The sequence below is a fragment of the Hesperophylax consimilis genome, chromosome 1 (assembly GCF_061612785.1).
Source record: "Hesperophylax consimilis isolate HC1 chromosome 1, BYU_Hcon_1.0, whole genome shotgun sequence".
In the NCBI taxonomy this organism is placed as follows: Eukaryota; Metazoa; Arthropoda; class Insecta; order Trichoptera; family Limnephilidae; genus Hesperophylax; species Hesperophylax consimilis.
In genome coordinates, this window is record NC_142836.1 from 24,857,161 (window position 1) to 24,880,528 (window position 23,368).

Here is a 23,368-nt window from a genome sequence, read left to right on the forward strand (position 1 = left end):
TATGATATTTCATCTGAATTCCCTATTTTATGTCTTATGTTTTCTTGTCTAGCTTCGACCACCCAGTCTGAAAGTTTTTAAAAATATTTGAGTGGGGTCCAGTAGTTGTGCCCATTTTTAAATCAAAAACTGATTTGAGAATAATTTCTAAAATATGGTGGCGACATGTTAAATAAAGAAGATTTTTCTCTAATAATTGCTCCAACAAAACGAAGGTTCCGTTGAAGCGACCACTATTTACCGCAGTGGTATCAAAACACATTGCAAGTTGAAAAAAAAGTTTGTTTTATGTTTTATTATATATTATTTAATTTTATTAAATATGATGTTGTTTATTATATTGTTTAATAATGTACAATGTTCAAAGGAAACAAAATTTGATCAAAAGTGATTAAATTAAGTTTTTTTTTTTTGCAAAAAATCGTTTTTTTCATATTTAATCTCGATGAGGCACGGGTTAACATTATCCAATTGAGCTTAAACTTTCCAAATCTTATTTTCTAGACAAATGGCAAATATTAGGGGGGTCAGGCCGGCATTAGGACGAAAATATTTTTTCACCTTATACCTTGTAACCACCCTATTGTACATACTTACTTTATATATATTAGAAACTTTATTATATGCTTTATTTACAATATCAGGTGTAATTATTTGGATTTGATGTTAATCTTAGTATTACCATTCGATTTTTTTTTAATATACTTATGCTATTATCCATGTACTATGTTACACTTACATAAATAAATTGTCAATTTCCTCTGTAAAAGCCGGATAGGGCGTTAATGAATAATAAATAAATACATATGTCAGTTTCTATATTAGTAATGTTTTCACATACACGGTCGTTTATCAATTGAATATAATTTTCATCACGTTTTTCAATAAGGTCGTTAGAATATTGTAAACTTTCTACCAGCTTTGAAAAATGTTGACTTATGAGATTCATCAATTATATAATTAACTGTGTAACTATTTAAAAACCACAGATAACAAATAAACAACATTTGATTTTTTGCAGGTCTCATCGTGTCAACGCCCACAGGCAGCACAGCGTATGCGGTGGCAGCTGGTGCCTCCATGATCCACCCCTCCGTGCCCGCCATCATGGTCACGCCAATCTGCCCACATTCACTGTCCTTCCGCCCCATCGTGGTACCGGCTGGTGTGGAGCTCAAGGTATACCATTATACTCGGTGCTGTCATAAAACTTATCTAGGTATACATTATACACGGTGCTATCACCAAACTTCTATACACTGTGAATCATATGTAATACAAACAAGGGATATAAGACGTGAACCATCTCTCCGTGCCCACCATGATGGTCATGGCAATCTGCCCGCACTCGCTATCCTTCCGCCCCACCGTGGTGCCGGCGGGTGTGGAGCTCAAGGTATACCATTATACTCGGTGCTGTCATAAAACTTATCTAGGTATACATTATACACGGTGCTATCACCAAACTTCTATACACTGTGAATCATATGTAATACAAACAAGGGATATAAGACGTGAACCATCTCTCCGTGCCCACCATGATGGTCATGGCAATCTGCCCGCACTCGCTATCCTTCCGCCCCACCGTGGTGCCGGCGGGTGTGGAGCTCAAGGTATACCATTATACTCGGTGCTGTCATAAAACTTATCTAGGTATACATTATACACGGTGCTATCACCAAACTTCTATACACTGTGAATCATATGTAATACAAACAAGGGATATAAGACGTGAACCATCTCTCCGTGCCCACCATGATGGTCATGGCAATCTGCCCGCACTCGCTATCCTTCCGCCCCACCGTGGTGCCGGCGGGTGTGGAGCTCAAGGTATACCATTATACTCGGTGCTGTCATAAAACTTATCTAGGTATACATTATACACGGTGCTATCACCAAACTTCTATACACTGTGAATCATATGTAATACAAACAAGGGATATAAGACGTGAACCATCTCTCCGTGCCCACCATGATGGTCATGGCAATCTGCCCGCACTCGCTATCCTTCCGCCCCACCGTGGTGCCGGCGGGTGTGGAGCTCAAGGTATACCATTATACTCGGTGCTGTCATAAAACTTATCTAGGTATACATTATACACGGTGCTATCACCAAACTTCTATACACTGTGAATCATATGTAATACAAACAAGGGATATAAGACGTGAACCATCTCTCCGTGCCCACCATGATGGTCATGGCAATCTGCCCGCACTCGCTATCCTTCCGCCCCACCGTGGTGCCGGCGGGTGTGGAGCTCAAGGTATACCATTATACTCGGTGCTGTCATAAAACTTATCTAGGTATACATTATACACGGTGCTATCACCAAACTTCTATACACTGTGAATCATATGTAATACAAACAAGGGATATAAGACGTGAACCATCTCTCCGTGCCCACCATGATGGTCATGGCAATCTGCCCGCACTCGCTATCCTTCCGCCCCACCGTGGTGCCGGCGGGTGTGGAGCTCAAGGTATACCATTATACTCGGTGCTGTCATAAAACTTATCTAGGTATACATTATACACGGTGCTATCACCAAACTTCTATACACTGTGAATCATATGTAATACAAACAAGGGATATAAGACGTGAACCATCTCTCCGTGCCCACCATGATGGTCATGGCAATCTGCCCGCACTCGCTATCCTTCCGCCCCACCGTGGTGCCGGCGGGTGTGGAGCTCAAGGTATACCATTATACTCGGTGCTGTCATAAAACTTATCTAGGTATACATTATACACGGTGCTATCACCAAACTTCTATACACTGTGAATCATATGTAATACAAACAAGGGATATAAGACGTGAACCATCTCTCCGTGCCCACCATGATGGTCATGGCAATCTGCCCGCACTCGCTATCCTTCCGCCCCACCGTGGTGCCGGCGGGTGTGGAGCTCAAGGTATACCATTATACTCGGTGCTGTCATAAAACTTATCTAGGTATACATTATACACGGTGCTATCACCAAACTTCTATACACTGTGAATCATATGTAATACAAACAAGGGATATAAGACGTGAACCATCTCTCCGTGCCCACCATGATGGTCATGGCAATCTGCCCGCACTCGCTATCCTTCCGCCCCACCGTGGTGCCGGCGGGTGTGGAGCTCAAGGTATACCATTATACTCGGTGCTGTCATAAAACTTATCTAGGTATACATTATACACGGTGCTATCACCAAACTTCTATACACTGTGAATCATATGTAATACAAACAAGGGATATAAGACGTGAACCATCTCTCCGTGCCCACCATGATGGTCATGGCAATCTGCCCGCACTCGCTATCCTTCCGCCCCACCGTGGTGCCGGCGGGTGTGGAGCTCAAGGTATACCATTATACTCGGTGCTGTCATAAAACTTATCTAGGTATACATTATACACGGTGCTATCACCAAACTTCTATACACTGTGAATCATATGTAATACAAACAAGGGATATAAGACGTGAACCATCTCTCCGTGCCCACCATGATGGTCATGGCAATCTGCCCGCACTCGCTATCCTTCCGCCCCACCGTGGTGCCGGCGGGTGTGGAGCTCAAGGTATACCATTATACTCGGTGCTGTCATAAAACTTATCTAGGTATACATTATACACGGTGCTATCACCAAACTTCTATACACTGTGAATCATATGTAATACAAACAAGGGATATAAGACGTGAACCATCTCTCCGTGCCCACCATGATGGTCATGGCAATCTGCCCGCACTCGCTATCCTTCCGCCCCACCGTGGTGCCGGCGGGTGTGGAGCTCAAGGTATACCATTATACTCGGTGCTGTCATAAAACTTATCTAGGTATACATTATACACGGTGCTATCACCAAACTTCTATACACTGTGAATCATATGTAATACAAACAAGGGATATAAGACGTGAACCATCTCTCCGTGCCCACCATGATGGTCATGGCAATCTGCCCGCACTCGCTATCCTTCCGCCCCACCGTGGTGCCGGCGGGTGTGGAGCTCAAGGTATACCATTATACTCGGTGCTGTCATAAAACTTATCTAGGTATACATTATACACGGTGCTATCACCAAACTTCTATACACTGTGAATCATATGTAATACAAACAAGGGATATAAGACGTGAACCATCTCTCCGTGCCCACCATGATGGTCATGGCAATCTGCCCGCACTCGCTATCCTTCCGCCCCACCGTGGTGCCGGCGGGTGTGGAGCTCAAGGTATACCATTATACTCGGTGCTGTCATAAAACTTATCTAGGTATACATTATACACGGTGCTATCACCAAACTTCTATACACTGTGAATCATATGTAATACAAACAAGGGATATAAGACGTGAACCATCTCTCCGTGCCCACCATGATGGTCATGGCAATCTGCCCGCACTCGCTATCCTTCCGCCCCACCGTGGTGCCGGCGGGTGTGGAGCTCAAGGTATACCATTATACTCGGTGCTGTCATAAAACTTATCTAGGTATACATTATACACGGTGCTATCACCAAACTTCTATACACTGTGAATCATATGTAATACAAACAAGGGATATAAGACGTGAACCATCTCTCCGTGCCCACCATGATGGTCATGGCAATCTGCCCGCACTCGCTATCCTTCCGCCCCACCGTGGTGCCGGCGGGTGTGGAGCTCAAGGTATACCATTATACTCGGTGCTGTCATAAAACTTATCTAGGTATACATTATACACGGTGCTATCACCAAACTTCTATACACTGTGAATCATATGTAATACAAACAAGGGATATAAGACGTGAACCATCTCTCCGTGCCCACCATGATGGTCATGGCAATCTGCCCGCACTCGCTATCCTTCCGCCCCACCGTGGTGCCGGCGGGTGTGGAGCTCAAGGTATACCATTATACTCGGTGCTGTCATAAAACTTATCTAGGTATACATTATACACGGTGCTATCACCAAACTTCTATACACTGTGAATCATATGTAATACAAACAAGGGATATAAGACGTGAACCATCTCTCCGTGCCCACCATGATGGTCATGGCAATCTGCCCGCACTCGCTATCCTTCCGCCCCACCGTGGTGCCGGCGGGTGTGGAGCTCAAGGTATACCATTATACTCGGTGCTGTCATAAAACTTATCTAGGTATACATTATACACGGTGCTATCACCAAACTTCTATACACTGTGAATCATATGTAATACAAACAAGGGATATAAGACGTGAACCATCTCTCCGTGCCCACCATGATGGTCATGGCAATCTGCCCGCACTCGCTATCCTTCCGCCCCACCGTGGTGCCGGCGGGTGTGGAGCTCAAGGTATACCATTATACTCGGTGCTGTCATAAAACTTATCTAGGTATACATTATACACGGTGCTATCACCAAACTTCTATACACTGTGAATCATATGTAATACAAACAAGGGATATAAGACGTGAACCATCTCTCCGTGCCCACCATGATGGTCATGGCAATCTGCCCGCACTCGCTATCCTTCCGCCCCACCGTGGTGCCGGCGGGTGTGGAGCTCAAGGTATACCATTATACTCGGTGCTGTCATAAAACTTATCTAGGTATACATTATACACGGTGCTATCACCAAACTTCTATACACTGTGAATCATATGTAATACAAACAAGGGATATAAGACGTGAACCATCTCTCCGTGCCCACCATGATGGTCATGGCAATCTGCCCGCACTCGCTATCCTTCCGCCCCACCGTGGTGCCGGCGGGTGTGGAGCTCAAGGTATACCATTATACTCGGTGCTGTCATAAAACTTATCTAGGTATACATTATACACGGTGCTATCACCAAACTTCTTTACACTGTGAATCATAGGTAATACAAACAAGGGATATAAGACGTGAACCATCTCTCCGTGCCCACCATGATGGTCATGGCAATCTGCCCGCACTCGCTATCCTTCCGCCCCACCGTGGTGCCGGCGGGTGTGGAGCTCAAGGTATACCATTATACTCGGTGCTGTATAAGTGTATAAGTAAAAGAAACATGGGAATGGACCAACCATTGTTAGTATGGAACATATTACATACATTGGTGGTCTTTTGGGAGAGAATTCTGCCTGGTTTCTATGGGCTGTCACTGCATTTCAAGTTACCAGAGACCGACGTAGAATTGGTTCTTTATAAAAGTTCCAAAGAAATTCCAAAATAACCAGTTCCTCAGAATAATAATATTGATCAATCACTGCGACAATAATTAATTTGTTCATTTTTTGCATTTCTTAGGTACTGTGGAATAATTTCTAAACATCTTGTTTTGGAAGAGTTTTATTACACAATGTACACTACTGTTACATATTTTTTTATAATTAGCTACCCGTTTTGAAACGTCTGTGGCATTCATTAGCCTTTTTAAAACTAACTTAAAATTATACAAGTACAGAATTTTTTTATGTTTTTAGTGGGGTCAAGCTTTGGAGGGGGGAGAGTGGAAAGAGTGGGAAGAGTCAAATTAATAAACATGGTTAGAGAAGGTGCTATTATTTTGCTATCTAAAATATTCTTTTTTAATTTATTTTTTGTTAATTTCCAATATTATTTTTAAGTTAGTTTTAAAAAAGGTGATGAATGGCACAACCGTGTCGAAACAAGAAGTAAATTATAAATAAACCTCTCCAAAATAAAATTAATTTCTTATTAGTTTCCATGCGTTATTAAAAGTGTAAAATTTTCACCTTAATGCGACATATAAGGCTGGAAATAGTGTCACACGTACTGTAATACGCAGGTGAATGAATGAAGAGCTGATTCGCTACACGCTGCGTACGAGGACCATCACTTCGGCTCGTCAGCGCTGGGTCGTTGGTCGACTGACTGTACATGTGGCACTATTTCCAGCTTTTTAAGTTTTTTCTAAAACTTAGGCTTAGCTCACGGTTGGTTGTATAAATTACTATGTATTTTTCTCCTCGCTTCATTCCACAAATGAATCTGTGTCACACCTTTATATTTATGATGGTTTTTTAGTTTGGTTGATCCTTTTTTTCTAGATTTCATTATCACCTGATGCACGGAACACCTCGTGGGTTTCATTTGATGGCAGAAATCGGCAAGAACTTTTCCATGGAGATAGGTACTGACACATTAGAAAAAGCCGCTTGACAATGCTCTGTTGAATAGCCGCTTAGAGCATGTAGCCTGAAATGCCATGTATATTGTGTAAATAATTTTATGTAGTTTTGTTTTGTTTTCTCTGTCTATATTATGTAATTTGTTTTCACACATTCTCACCACATTATAAATATATACACCATTTCACTCTCATCCCTGTTCTGGCTTTATGTTCACATTTTCTGCTAGAACGGCAACAAAGAATTAACTAAGGTTGACAAATTTCATCATTAAACCGACTGTAAGCGCCATTTTGTTTTTGGGTATTTAAAGTCGGCCCGTTTTAGCTTTTGGTCAAATTGTGATCATCTTCCGAGCATAACAGACATGCTGTATTTGTCAGATTACCACAATCAGATTAAGAGCCTAATGGGCATATATGCCCATTTAACGGAGACCGTTTAAATGTCCAAATTTCAAAATTACATCGACCGTTGATTTGACGGTCCCCAAAATCAGTCAGTTTGAAAAACCTTAACCTGAGTATATTCCATTTGATTACAAATGTGGCATACATTAGAAGTATGAAGGGCGTTTGAAGTGAATTTTCACAGTTAACAGGCACAAAAAGATTTGCAGTGGCATCAGTTGCAGACGATAAAATGCCATTTTGGAATTGTTGGCAATCAATATAAATATTGCAGTAGCGGGAGAATACTGAAAGTACTGTTTGCAGATAATGCCGGCGGTGGAGGCTCGCAGCACAGCCTGTGTCTCCTTCGACGGCCGCTGCCAACAGTTCCTCGGCCCGGGCGATAGGTAGATATTACCTGACAGTCCATCAATCTGTACTCTCTTCATACCACCCCGTACACCCACCTCACTTATTACACATCACGCTGGCTATGTACTTTAACACGCTACCGGACCTTAGTTTAACATGACCATATAGTGCTGATCAATTCCAGCACCATTTGCCAAGCAAAATCTACTATAATATTAAAGGCTGACTTACACTTTTATTAGTAGCAAGTGTTTAGTGATTAGTGTTAACTTAACTGTACAGCAATATATAAAGTATTAAGTACTTAGCTGAATTTCCAATCCTTTTACACAGTGTTTAGTAAGTTCGTGTTAAGTTCATGGTCACTGATAATGCGTCATCACATCAGAAATAGAAAATGAATTGTCAAAATAAAAATCAACAGACCATTCACCCTATTTTCGTCCTCACTATGCAGTTAACAGGCTACTAAACACAATAAATAAACCGCGGTTCTAAATACTCGCACTAATCATTAAACACCAATTTGATCACTTGACTCGTCCTATTTACACTTTTAGCACTAATCACTTGCACTACGCACTCGCGCTTGCTACTAATCAAAGTGTAAATCGGCCTTTAGATTGCAATACTCTTACAATGCTTTCTTAAAATAATACTACCTATTCCACGCTTATACTACGAAACTTTGGGAGGGGGGGTGGTTGGTTATTCATCATAATTTAAGAAAAAAAATCCTAATAAAGTTTTTTAAACAAAGCAATAGGCAACTTGCATCACATTTTTACCCCTTTATTTTTCAATTCAGGCAAAAATTCTAAGGCAATCTGACGATTTTTTTACAAACCGGATTATGGGTGCGAAAAAAAAATAGCCAAAAATAGTTTTAAAAAAAAATTGAGCAGTGCAAGTCATTGAAATGTACAAACTTCACATCGTAACATTTTCGAAATCTTGGTAGAAAGATCTATACAAACAATTTTTTCCAGCTCATTCTAATTGCAAAAAAAATTGTCTAGTGTAATCATAACTTTACTGAGTAATGCACTTGTTTGGATAACAAAATGGCCTCACATTTCAAATCTTAAAAAGAACAGCTGACTGAGTGGGAAGAAATAATAATTATACAGGTGTTTTATATGCTTTGTATTTGGGCACTAATGAAGAAAAAATTTCATGAATAATCACCCCCCCCAAAGTTTCATACGGAACATGGAATGCGGTGTCTATCTATATAATTACATTATTACATATTAATTAATACTAAACAATATGTTATTAGAGTAGTTTCAACATTATAAGATCCTTTACTAATACTTTTACAGAGGCCGTGCCTTAAACGCATGTTTAAGTGTGAATATCCTCTCACGGCACATCATTGGCTGGACGATGCGTCTAGAGAGTGCACATGCTCAGACATTGTCCAAACTTGGACATGGTATTCCTTTGCAATGACATACCAAAGAAGTTATTACTAATGTGATAGAACATTTTAAAAAATTATACCTGATTAAAAATATCTTTTTGAAAAGGTATCTGCGATATCAATAAAAACTTTAGAAGGACAGGAATTCTTCATCCTCCCAAAAATAACTGGAAGTGTTTAAGTATTAAAACTAATACTGACAATTTCGAATTGAAATTGGTACCCTTAAATAAATTAATGTATTTTTGAGCGAGGTCAATACGAACCATATATGCCCAAGGATCTTATGTTGGTGAAACTACTCTATCGTAACAAGTTTATTGTAAGTACCGATATTCCAAATAATTGCATGCTTATATTTTTACTTGCACTACTAGCTTGCTATGGGCATATTAAGGTGATATGTATATAAATGTACTTTTATATTGTAGCTTGCTTGAGCTGTATTTCGCTTACTGCACGCACATTTTAATGTGATTATTTAGTTTGGTGGTGATGGTTGTTTTGTAATTTTAGTTACGACTTCTACAATATGTTTAAAATCTCTAAGGGCCCTATTTCACACCATTTGAGACACCAAACCAAACGTACACCGCTCTATGGAGGGTCCCTTACCTGGTGTCCGCTCTGTGGTCGACATCCGCATCGAAGCGTGCCAATCGGCGGTGCACTCACTCAGCGTGCCAAACTGGTGTCCAGGTGAAATAGGACCCTAATAGTTTTGCTTTTTGAAATTCTCTCCACATTCAATTTAGAGAGTTAATTTTCAATAAAACATGTATGGACTTGAAAAGGCTCTTTTTCTGACCTGTGGGGAGTTCAAATTTCACTGCCGGTTTTCTCCTTCTTTCAAGCTAAGATGTATACTATAGTCTTCCTAGAGAATTGAAGCCTCAGCTTTGTGATAACTTTCTATTTTTAAACACTAATTACAATAAATTTTTGAACAGTTTACGTGTGACGACGTCAGTGTATCCCGTACCCTCAATCTGTGCCCAAGATCAAATATCAGACTGGTTCGACTCATTGGCGGAATGCCTGCACTGGAACGTGAGGAAGAAGCAGAAGCACCTGGATGAGCTCAGTGACCTCACTCACTCCAGCTCCAACGACACGCTGGACGAGCTGGAGCCCCCGCAAAACGAAATGACTCAATGAGAGCTGAGTCCACAGTGTTAACACTGCACACTGGCTACGCTTCTTTCGTAGGCTAGCTAATACACCACTGCTGGCTGATTATCATCGCTCCCAACATACATACATATAACATTCCTTACATAATACTTTGATTAGGATAGAAGTAAGATGGATCAAGATTCAGCTGGCAGTCCTAAAGTATATCTTATTGGTAAAATTGATAAGAAACATCATTTACTCGTATACAATGCTGGTAGATTTTTAAGTGTTCTATTGTAATGATGACAAAGTATGATTTCACAGGTACGACGAATGTAGATAAGTTCACGGAAGAGGGGCAGAGAGATCACTCAAATATATTTTTAATATTTTCTCTACACAATGGCAAAGGTTTTTAAAATTTTAGAACAGAAAGAAATGGTTCCCAGTTTTCTGTTTTTTTTTTTCTTTCTTTGAAATGGCAATAAATGTACTACTTCAGTTATACTAAACTGTTGTACGCGGACATCACAACAGTTGGGTTGTAAGCGGCCGTGTCTCGTATCCGGATGACACACCAATTGTCTTCCAAACGTGTATCAAACATGTATCCTAGCATTGAAACGTCACGTGTTAATACCCTTTTCTTTATAAACAGATCAATATTACTCTTCCGTCTATTTAGCGAACTTATCTACCTTCCATCGTAAAGGGCACAAAATATGCTAAGCTGCCATATATACGTATGTTCCTTTAAATTCCAATGTTAATTTTCATCATAATAAGGTTTAAAAAAAAAATTATTTCGAAGTAATGTACCGACTTGATATTCTGGGGTCTGTATAATCATTATACAAAATTATAGTATGAAAAACAAATATTATATTAATATAGGCAAACATTTATGATGGAACTATTCGTGCATAAAGTGAACTGACAATATTAAAAGCTATCTATAAATTCAATGTTGACATTATCACATTTATCATTGATCTCTCTTAGTGAACATTAAATAAAATGTCTCGGAACAAAATTAATTACATACTTTTGTGTAAAATAAGCGTTGAATGTTTGTACATAAATATAATATGAATCTAAAATGCACAGTTAAAAGTTAAGCAGTTATGTTTCAGAGTTCTTACAGGTAAATGATATTGTAATAGTTCATATTAAAATATGGTGTAAAATACCAATTTTAAATTGTGTTTATTTTTAAAACATAAAGTATTTTCCACAATCATCGCCTCTAAAGAATAAACTCAAGTAATATACAGCTAATTTGTTAACTATCTATATAATTTTAAAATTCTGGACAAAATTATTAAATTTCAACCGGGCATTGTCACCATTGGCTATTTGTTCAAATCAAAAGTTCGGACAATGAGGAAGCAAGGCGAGCTTGACTTTCTACAACCACAGTGTGTGCTTTTAATTATGGACTTTCTTATGTTTAAAACATTTCTTGAACTCTTTAAGACTTTGTGCCAAAGTTATGAGTCTCCGGTTTGAACACACATCCATTTGTTTATGGTCATTACACGTCCACTTCGGAGCGATGGTACCGCGCACCACCCCATGCCGCCGTGCTGAAAAATAAACTCCCAAAGTAAGGTAACGGTTTACATCGTAGTCGATTGTGAGACTTTTCTGTCGCTCCAAAGTGTATGTGTGGATGAGCCTATTGTATTGATTAGAGATATTATATGGGAGAACAGTTCATTTTAAATCACACAATGCACATAATATGGTAATGGAAGTGGGTAGATATTAATCAATAATAATAAATATCAAATTGTATTTTATATGCATATTCTTTTTCCTATATTTTTGGTTTAGTAGCCTTGATTAAGATTATGTGCAGTTTTGATACTTCTATAAAGCTTTTAAAACATTCCTAAATGAAAGATTCTGTGGGTTGGTTAGCAGATTCTTATATCAAGGACGCTTTGGCGACTAGACTTTATTATTAACCCAAGCTTTTTGGGGAGCGTTTAGAAAACATGTTACGAAGGTAGCTTTTTAGGTAAAGAATCAGGAAATTGGAGAAATACATATTAGGAGCTTACAAAATATTACAGATTTAAAAATCATGGTAGAAAAATATTTTTAAAATGAACAGAATAGAAAATCAATAGAAGTGTGATCTATTCCGATTTGAAAGAAAAGTGATGTTGCAAGTTTACGTAACATTTACTTTGGACTCGTATGCCCCAGTCAAGCCAATGAAATTGATTATCTGTTTAAGGAAGAATTTCCATATTTGGGCACACACACTTCTATCGGTTTATCTCTTCAGTGGTTTTACTCAACAATGTTGTTGCAAATAGGTTGGTGATTGAAAATGTGTTCATACATTAATGTTTGTTCTTTCGAATTTTGTCACTGAGTTACAATGTTATAAATGTATTGTTTCAATTATTTACTCTCAATTCTTCGTAAGTAAATTAAAAACTATCCATAATATTGTAAAAATGTAGGAATGCATAAAAGACCAATGATTGATTTGAATATGTAGGTAGGCACTTATTATGATTTTAAAATATGGTACATAAAAGAAAATGTATAGCACAGCGTTCAGCCAATCAGTTACTGGAGGCTTCCATCATTACCTGAAATCTCTAAATGAATTCTAGTACCTTTTTAACACAACCTAACCTGTAACTAGGCACGTTTTGATACAATTTATGAAAGGTACACGGCAAAAACAGGCTCATGGACAAAATGGTAATTTTGCAGGAGCAAAAAAGGAATGAAATCATTATCGATTGGAAGATGAGTTTAATATTAAATTAAAGAATTTAAATATTGATATCTCATTTATTTTTTAATATAATGTAAGTGAAAACGAAAGCAAAAACGTATGCTGCAAAGTATTAAAAAAAAAATCGAACCTAATTCCTTTTGTGCAAAAACAAGCTGATTGCTATAATCGTCCCGTTTTTGTCTTTTTTTTTCATGGTGTATGGTATTATCTAGAGATGTGGAAAGCTTCTCAAACAGTATGCCGCTTGGGGTATATACTTTAATTTATTAATTAATATCTTTATACTTTACTTTGGAATAGGAAGAAACTCTTTGTATGACATCTCAGGTAACATACATTTTCCAGGAAAAGAATGATCAAATTATTGTTTTTGGTTACATTTAGTACCTTTAAGGGCCTTGAAGGGAGGCTTAAATTAACAGAATAAAGTGTGTCAAGATGTTTTGACCATTTTCGGCCTTTTTTGTTTGCTCCGTATCTCGTTAATTAAAAAAACAAATAAATACGAAACCAGTGTACTCCAAGATTGAGAAACATTGGGGATCTTGCTAGTTCTATTAACCTTTCCGGGAGTAAGTTATGTAATGCTGGCCGTGCTCTGGGGAGTGAGTTTTTTTTACAAAAATAAAAATATATATTTTTTGATTAAATTTTATGATAGAATGCAAAATAAATAACAGCCAATATCTTTGTTGATAATGATGTAAAATGTTTAAAATTGGTATAAAGTAACAGTAATATGCCCATAGATAGCAATACAATGCATATTTACAGAATATGCATCAAATATGAATATGCAACCCCTGTCGTCCATAGCCGTCCATACTCCTTTGGCGAAAGTGTGTACCGTCGTCCATTAGCGTCCATACTCCCGGAAAGGTTAAGCACATATGAAAGGTGACATGAGTCGTGTAATTTCTATACCCGCTATATCAACTTTCATTGATTTGGAGAAAACCGCAAAAAACTGTCACATCTCTAGCGTACATAAGTAAATGCATTACAATTTTTTATATAATGAATTGGAGTAGTCAAATTTCGAAAAGCATTTATTTTTCTATATATGTCTAGCAATAATTAAGTTATTTCGATAAATAAAATGGATATAGCGGATTTTGATACTCACTTCGTGATTTTGAAAGTCAACTGAGCCGACATGGCGGGTTTAGAAACTCACGCGTAGATCATTTTGACACACGAGCGTGGCGTCAGAGCGGCGGCCATATTGTATTTTGGCAAAATAACTGCTTGTGATTCGTTGAATCCGATATAGCGGGTTTTGATAGTAACTTTCTGTATGATATAGCGGATTTGGTTTCTCACTCGCAGTTTAAACATGGTTTTTGGTCGCGATAAGGAGGGTTTTGAAACTCAATTTTAGGCTCCTCTTGTTGCTCGCAAAAATGTGAACAAGATGTCATACTCAGATCATTTTGTCAAAAAATCGGATATAGCGGGTATAGAAATTATAGGATTCACATGTTTATTGATATAGAAAATGTATGAACAAAATAGTAATGAATTTGTAATCAATTCGTTTTTGTTTAATTTATGATGGAATTGGCCTTTTTTTGTACACTTTCATACACATTGAGCTGATTTTTGCCTTAACGATGCTTCTCCTTTTGTGAATCAATTAAATCATTTTGCTAGTTTTATGATAGCATTCCTCAGCACTTTGTCTGTAAAACAAATTGGCATTTAAATTACAAAAAATGCAATGAGCCTGTTTCGCCGTGCAACCTTCATATGTATATTTGTGAAACTTCATGGATCACACATGCGACATCCATATTTCAGGATATCTGCCGATGGACCACGTACGCGACAGTCGTATAGATAGGGTAAATTACTAAAGAGAATGATTTACTTGATAGCAATCAATTGCTTACTTTGTTGGCTTGGAAATGCCACAACGCTCGGTTTCACAGGGCCATTCAGTTGCGTATTATTATTAACCGGTTGCATTTTGTCCGCAACATTTGTCCACTATAATTTATTTTTTAAATTATATAATAATTGGTAAGTAATTATGTATTTATATAACAATTGGTAGGAAAGATCAGTAGAATGACAGAGCCGAATGGTATTATAATAGAGGTAGGGTTATTTCACGGTGCTCATCCATTATAATTTCCTGAGAATTATATGTATGAGTTTTATACACTTCATTTGCTCTTTTATGAGTCTCTCTATTTTGTTTAAACATTTGCAATCTTGTGTACATAATGTGTTTTTTTTATTAAATGTTTATTTTATTATATGTTTTTAAAAATGTTTTTTACTTTCACGATGATATTACACTCTTATGCCTACCCACCATGCTTAAAGTTTTTCAATACCAATGCAGAGTTGATACGATTTCTTTCCATATCAACTGTTGTTACGATAGCGTGCAAAAGTTTAAAATAGTGAATTGAGAAAAAAAAAGGTAATAAACCGCGACAGGTGGTGGTTTACATATTTGATGACTAGATCTGATCAATAAGGGCCCTGCCGGATCTGAGTGTGTTGCATACATGATGGTAAAGACCTCATAAAATGCCACTTTAGCTGTTCAACAGTAAGTTGTAGGGAAACTTGGTAAACAAATAATAACATATTTTTGCTTCAATATTTTTATAGCTCATTAATTTGGTCAGTTTTCTTTATAATATAAATTTTCAACTTTAATCAAACTGGGTTGAGTTTATTTCAGAAATGATATTATTCATATAGTGTACCAAAGATGGTTGAACTAACTGAATAAATTTGGCTCTCAAATTAAGCATCCAGTGTTTTGCATCAATGCTTTTGAAATCTGAAAAAAATACAAATGAATACCAAGATGTAATCAACAAAATTATGAAACCATTAACACACTTCGGACAGGAAAGGTACTTCCACCCGTTCAGTCGATTGTTGCTTAAGGACCGGAAGGGTATTTTTACCTTTTGCGCCGGCCTCTTTCAATGGCAGAAAAGACGGAATTATTCAATGTTTTTACATAAATATTATACACGGTGTCCGGAAACTCGTAGTACAAGCGGGAAACTGGAGAATCTACACCACATGGGGAACCCAAAAAAACATAAAGTTTTTTGATTTGAGCATTTTCAAAAAAAAAAAAAAAAAACCAAAAAAAAAATATTTTTCGGCTATTTTAGGGTTAAAGTTTTTTCTGGTGTTTAGGGTTGAATAACAGATGTTTTAACCCTGCAGAGCAGAAATATTTTATGATTACACCGGGTTAAATGAAGGGTGATTTCAAAATAATGCTTCAAATCCGAGTTTCTTCATTTGTTTTACTTTCAAATAGTTTTAATTAGTTGGGTACTTTGATCTTCAGTAATAATTTATAAGAATTTGATTAAAAAAAAAAAAAAAAAAAAAAAAAAAAAAATCAACTTCAAACTCGATTTACTCGATAACGAAAGCTCAAATAAAAAAAAATATACTACAAAATCGACTCCAAATGTGATGTAGATTCACCAGTTTCCCGCTTGTACTACGAGTTTCCGGACACCCTGTATACCAATCTCTTTGTAAAGGTCCCAACTATATGTACATAATTATCGAATCGTAATGCAGTTCTTTTTTAAATTTATTTTCGTGCCTTTCGTTTACATCGGTATTTCAATAAAATGATAGTATATTATTTGTTAGTGAAATAATTCAATTCCTGGAATGAGGGTTTTATGACCATGAAACCCAATTCAAATCTCTTTCTCGGTTCCGCACCCGCTCAACTCCTATGTGCAAGCAAGCGACAGATGTCGGGCGTATTTAAAGAAAGCATGTGTGAGCAAATACCGATAGGCGGACCGTAATAAACATATTACAAGGTTAATTGATCGATTTTCGTTTAGTACTTTTATAGCTTGGGTATGCTGAGTTACTATGTAGAAATTTTTATTAATGTGTTAAGAAATGTGTTAATATTAGATTGATGCTGACTAATATGAAAATTGAATAAGTGTAAATCTTTTAAAAGAATATATAAATAATACAGTTCATATTACAACAAAAACAATACTACCTTCTTTCGTACTCTGATCAAGAGAGGCATCTGCATTTGTCTAAAAAAAAAAGATTATATAAAATCAGCCAGCAAAAATAATAACACTAAAACATAAGACAAAATAATTGTTATGCAGCATCACTGAATGGAACAATGGTTGATACTGCACCGAATAATTTTCTACAAAAAAATGTTTCAAAGGGCGGGCTCGAAAAACATAACATTTTATGTGGGAACTTAATATGTGAATTTGACTGTGTATAATATTATGAACATATTTACTTTGTGAATGTAAGACAATCGGCCAAATATCTGCACAGGTTGTGGGACGGGAGCAGCGGGTATAGAAGCTACACTGTCCATATTAACTAATATTTCATACTTGGAATCGTTGTTCAACTAGAAACAAATAAAAAGGTTTGTACTTTTTCTTGGTGTGAATATGGGATTGGATGCCGCGATCTGCCTGCTTGGTTACTCTTATTAAAATAGCTGTTCACAGTCAGCGTCAAGAACATTCAAATGGCGCTTCGGTAAATATACATAAGTGTTTTATCATAAAAATAAATAAATCATAATGTAAACTATTTTTTAGTAAAATTAATAAAAACAGCAGTGTTTTGTTAGATAAAGCATAGTGTAAAGTTTATTTGTGCCTTTGGGCACTTTCATTAATATGTATAAGTTTTACTGAAAAATCTTTTTTTATGTAAAAATCAAAAGACTTTGAAAAATCAAGAAAATTTGAAGCACAGTTACGCTAGTGGCAGACTGGTACCGGGTGCCAGTCAATTCTCCGGCTGCAGGGCGATTTTGGCCATAGATATCATGTTTCCGCAATATTGTCTGGCTACTTTTAGGTTCCAAAGGAGGGCAAATAATTATAAGCAATAATTAGTCGCCTTAAATATATCAATACAAATTTAAAATATCTCTCGAGTAAAAATAAATGCCGCCAACGGGAATTGAACCCGTACCTTCTGATGTCTGGTCAGGTGCTCTGAACCACTGAGCTATGTCAGCTTATTTCCAACCCGCCAAATAATTCAATATGTACTAGTACCACAATCAACAATTACTGCTTATTATTATATTTTTTTGGTTTTGTTGGCCCAGCCGGGTCAGACTCGGTTTGCTTTTCTCGGAAAACCGGCTGCATGCAGTCTGCCAGCGCCTAAAAGCAATAATTTCATTAACTTAAAATAATAATTTAGATTTATTAAAGTAAAACTTACACTTCTTAAACGATATTTGTCCTTATCTAAATACAGAAAACCAATTACTCTGCATTTTGAAAATTGTGGTAGTTTCTTATTAGGAAATTCTGACCAATCATAAGGTATATAATAAACATCTTCAATCATTCTAGTTGGGTACAAATATTCATAATTATCAGGTACACTAGATTATTACAATAACTGTCAGTGATAAAATTAAGGAATTATTGGCCACTAACTTCCTTGGTATTTATTCATTTGTAAAAAAAAGTGACAGCGCTAAATATTTACGTTCTCACAGTTTGACGCATGGTTTGACGTTTGACAATAAATAAATATGAAATAAATTTTCAAACATAATTCCAAAGATAATTTTGAAGACATCTATCTGTCATTAACAGATTTGCAATAGTAGGCAAACAGGAGTACCTAATTATTGAATCATGTATGTGGAGTTTGACTGGCAATAATTTAAAGTTGACAGCGGGGTTATCTATGGTTGACAGAAAACTAACCCAACTTCTTGGTTATTATTTCGTAATTTTTTATTAGTAATAATACAGTGTAAAATTAAAACTAAATTTGTGTTTTTTGCATAGATCACACAGCTTACAACTTTTACACAAGAATTAAAAGTGTTGTCTTGAGAACGTAGTAATGTCGAAGTTACTAAAATTCGTAAATTATATCCCCAAAAGAGAATTTTCGGGAACTCAATGCCTAGAAGGCAAAAGGAACTTTAGAAAATTCTTGCTCTATGGCAAACGCGGTACGACCATCTTCAAGAAACAACAGCAAAAAAAACCAGACCCGGAGATGCCAGAATATACAAGAGGTGTTAGGAAAATTGGATATGAGATGGACGGGCGCTTTGTGAGAATCCCTGAATTAATTCCCGAGTTGATTGTACCTGACCTGAAGGGTTGCGAGCTGAGGCCTTATGTTTCTTACAGAACTCCTACAGTTGTTCAGTCAGAATTCACACCAAGAGACCTGTTTAATGCTGTGTATGCACAAAAAATTGCTAGTGATTTCAAATTAGGAGAGTTAGATGAAGATGGAAACCCTTTGAAGCCATCTGCTGACGAAAGCCAGTCTTCGGAAGAAGCTTACATAAAAGCTCGCAAAACCGGTTCAGATTTATTCACGCAAGACAAATAGTTTCATCGCTGAGAATATTTTGGAATATCAATAATATATGTGTAAAGTAGTCATTATTTTTGTTACATTATCAACAAATATTTTAATTATTCACTTACTTTTTTGTGTGAAAACTTTATTGTGGGAATAGTTTTCTTAAAATAAAACTAGTTTTATCATAGTTATCCCTTGTTTTGTATTTTATTAAACCTCCAAACTTCAAGACTATCGTCATACTACTCCACTTATGAATTAAAACACACAGCCCCGAGCCAAACGGCGCCTGGTGCGAGTAATACTTTGGCGCCCCTTACGGACCAGTGGACACTTAGGCCCTAGGTAGTAGGTAGGTGATCACTGTAGACACCTAGAGGAGCCTGAGGAAATTTTCTCACGAAAACGGTGCTATACAAATAATCCAATCATTGTTATTATTACATAGGTAGTGTATTTTTGTGTAGCACCTTTTTTATGAAAGATGATCTCAAGGGTGATGTGCTGTGTTAGGTATTATCAGTGTCTTGGCAATTCGACGCCCGGAGCACACTGCTCCAATGGACGGACTAAGCAAATTGGTTTCCCACAGTGTTTTACTGCTTTATCGGGGAATGAGCATTGTTTTTGGCTTAGGCATGCTGCAGTAGAATGGTGTATTTTGTGGAGTTGAGGGCGAAGATACCGAGTTACAGGAGTTCAGATAATAATGTTCACCAAATTAATATTATTAATGTGTGACAAAGTGAGAGAGTTTGAGGAGAACTCCATCCAGCAATAGAAAGAGGATGACTGATTATAATGATATTTTATAACCTGAACATATTCTTCGATCACTTCTGTATTTGTAATGGTCCTAGGCTATAGTTTATAGATATTTTGTCATTTATGGATTGGTTTTGGTTTTATTACAACACCGAGGTTGGATAGACTGGTATTTTTATAGCACTTTACTTTGGATAGTGGATAATCCAAGACCACTGCAAAGATAAACCGGTAGAAGAATGTGTGGGAGGATAATATTTTTTTAATTATATTTTATGTACTTTCCTGAATAAAAGCTGCAAGTTAGGTAAACCACTCCACTAATAAAACTGCAAGTTATTTGGTAAACACTCCACTAACAAAATTGCAAGTTATTATTAGGTAAACCACTCCACTAATAAAACTGCAAGTTATTATTTGGTAAACCACTCCTCTAATAAAACTGCAAGTTATAATTAGGTAAACCACTCCACTAATAAAACAGCAACTTATTATTAGGTAAACCACACCACTAATAAAACTGCAAGTAAAAAAAACTTATTAATATTAGGTAACCACTCCTCTAATAAATAGGTAACTATGTAGCCTGTAAAAATTACTCCCCAAATAATTAACATTTTTAAAGTCTCAAAAAGATTCTTCTGTAGATTCATGAAAAATCACAGGATATTATTAGTAGGATCTGTGAAGTTGAAAGTATTTGTAAAAAAAATATATTTGCCTCAGGATCATCGCCTTTCAAAAGCCGAAATTTACCTTACGAATGTTAGTAAACTTGAAAACTTACAACATCTATCCAATGACAACTACACATGTTAGTGAAATAATATTTTTATGTCATTGGTGGAAATAATATTATTGTTAAGAAATGAAAATAAGTTTATTGTAAATAACAGAACACAGCTAACCGTGGTGGAAGTGGATGGATAGATGGTGGGAAAGCACCTATTTAAAAAAAAAACTAACTACTTGAGGAGATTTTTCATACAAAACGGTGATATGTATGTTTAGACAAATATTATTATCAAGCCTTTTCACTGCCGGGGTAGGCAAATAAGATAGACCGATAAACAGTGATCTATCTAGACACATTCCTTGTTTCATTCACATGCATACATCACCTTATACATACTCTTCTGTTATTGTGACTTCCGATTTATTATCACCCGATTCAAGTATTTAATTCACTTGATCGTGCCATCTCTTCCTCGGATCATCCCTAACTTCTTCTACCATTCACTTCCTCGTCATGTAATCTCCTGATACTCCTTTCTTCTTTCATCCGCTCTGCATGCGCTAATCATTTGCACATTCCTTTTCTCATTCATTACTAATCATTACGCTTACATCAGCCTTGCAAGAAATTTCCGAAATTCCACATTTTTAACACGGTCCCTACATTTTTTGAATGGGTAAGTACCTACTTAGTTATTAATTAATTTTATGGAAGTACGCAATTTAGAATGGACTATAAAAATTGTTTTTTAAGAATATTGAACTATAAACAGCTGATTGTTTGGAACATGCGTCGCAGAACAAAATACAAGAGCATTGGAACAATGTTCGAAATCGTAGCAAGGAGCTCGAAATTCGAACGTGTTGTGGCTGAAGGTGAGTTGTTTATTTAAGGGCTGAAGTCGATGTTGTTTAATTTTTATTACCTTACGTTTCGTTTTTCATGCAATTTTTATATTTTGCGGCCTCCGGTGATCTCGGAGGTCAATTTGAAGTACCTACCTGTACTGTACTTTAAAGTAAGTACCTATTCTGGGCCGGTGTTTTCGGGTTCGATTCCTAGCGAGGTAAAAAATATCTGTATTTCTAAACATCCATTTCATATGTACCAAACCTAGGTGTTCCCCTTGGGTCGGTATTAGGCCCAATTTTATTTTTATTTTATTTGGTTTTATGCCCAACTGGGCTTTTACGTGGCTTTTAAGAACAGAATATTAAAAAAAACGCTCATATAAATGGAGTCAATAAATATATCAATAGTACTCCCAAATTTGGTGCCCAGATCATGCATCCTATCTATTCATAATTTGCGTATTTGATACAATTAAAGCCACAAACCATTGCAAAATTAGACTATTCATAGACGATATGTTAATCTATGTTTCGTGTAAAGAGTACATAGAAACAAGAAATAAAATAAATGACTGAAAATAAATAAGTTGAAACTGAAATAAAAAATGGAAACAGGCAATAAAACGCATAATGTAGTGTTAAATTGGACAATTAATGATGAAAAAATTGAAAAAGGAAATGAAATCAAATGTCTAAGTGTAATATTAGATTCAAAACTAAATTTCAATATGTGCTGACGAAGGTATCAAAAAAGTAATCTTTCTTAGAAGACTAAAAAATAAATTAAGTAGAAACACTACAGAGCTTATTTTAAAACTATAGTTGCTCCACATTTAGACTACTGCTCCACGATATTATATTTGGCCAATGGAGAAAAACTGAATAAGCTGGAAGTTAGGACATGTGCACCGAATGCCAAGCACACGTGTACCAAAGAAGGTTCTAACAGGACACCCGGGAGGCAAACGAAAGGCGGGCAGACCTAGGCTGAGATGGGAGGACGATGTCAGGAAAGATGCCAGAGGACTACTCCATGTTGCAGATTGGAAGACGACGGCCGAGGACAGAGGGCGGTGGAGGCTCATGTTAAAGGAGGCCAAGGCTCGAAATGGGCTGTAGCGCCATTGAAGAAGAAGAAGAATCAAATGAGAGAGAAGCGAGAATTGGATACCAATAACAAAATAAACTGCTATATAATGTGTTCATTTTTATACATAAAATTATGAATATCCAAATGCCTAAATACTTTAAGGATGAAATAGTATTTTATAAAAAATATACATAATTATGACTCTAGAAATGTTAATAGAATTAGATAGCCGCATATGAGAAAAACAGAATCACAGAATATTGCTTAATGTATAAAGGATTAAAGATGTTTCATGAAATGCCTAAAAGTCTGAGGAATGAATTATTTAAAAAAAATATATGTTTACTGCATACAAATAACGAAATGCAACCATGTACATATTAGTTTATATACCTACGTAAATGGTAAATGTTACATAAAC

General features: G+C 36.6%; 2 protein-coding genes and 1 long non-coding RNA gene across 13 annotated transcripts in view; 2 read left to right on the top strand and 1 right to left on the bottom strand.

Moving 5' to 3' along the window:
- LOC149426506 (NAD kinase-like) overlaps nt 1–15,403 on the top strand; it is a 94,941-nt gene extending 79,538 nt beyond the window's left edge. For 9 of the 10 annotated variants that reach the window (XM_089631288.1, XM_089631279.1, XM_089631331.1 and 6 more), the window contains 3 exons: nt 1,022–1,179; nt 7,004–7,086; nt 10,225–15,403. In XM_089631288.1, the coding sequence (XP_089487414.1) occupies nt 1,022–1,179; nt 7,004–7,086; nt 10,225–10,432 (449 nt within the window). In that variant the 3' untranslated portion in view covers nt 10,433–15,403. Of the gene's footprint in view, nt 1–1,021; nt 1,180–7,003; nt 7,087–7,800; nt 7,884–10,224 lie in introns of all 10 variants that reach the window. The other variant, XM_089631272.1, reaches the window with a different exon arrangement.
- Nucleotides 15,404–15,423: 20 nt separating this feature from the next.
- On the bottom strand, nt 15,424–18,793 carry LOC149426507 (uncharacterized). Of its 2 annotated transcripts, XR_016302117.1 has the most exons (5): nt 18,611–18,661; nt 18,390–18,519; nt 17,437–17,553; nt 17,173–17,212; nt 15,424–15,954 (listed from the first exon to the last, which is right to left on the bottom strand). It is a non-coding gene; the product is annotated as an uncharacterized LOC149426507 (long non-coding RNA). The 2 variants fall into 2 exon arrangements; XR_016302116.1 differs by having other exon boundaries at nt 18,390–18,793.
- A 47-nt stretch (nt 18,794–18,840) lies between these two features.
- mRpL41 (mitochondrial ribosomal protein L41) lies at nt 18,841–19,696 on the top strand. Its single transcript, XM_089631343.1, has one exon. It carries the CDS (start codon nt 19,029–19,031, stop codon nt 19,530–19,532), a length of 504 nt encoding a protein of 167 aa, XP_089487469.1. The 5' UTR covers nt 18,841–19,028; the 3' UTR covers nt 19,533–19,696.
- Nucleotides 19,697–23,368: the final 3,672 nt, after the last annotated feature.

Coding starts and splice junctions, on each gene's coding strand:
- mRpL41 (XM_089631343.1), top strand. CDS start 19,029: ATGTCGAAGTTACTAAAATTCGTAAATTATATCCCCAAAAGAGAATTT.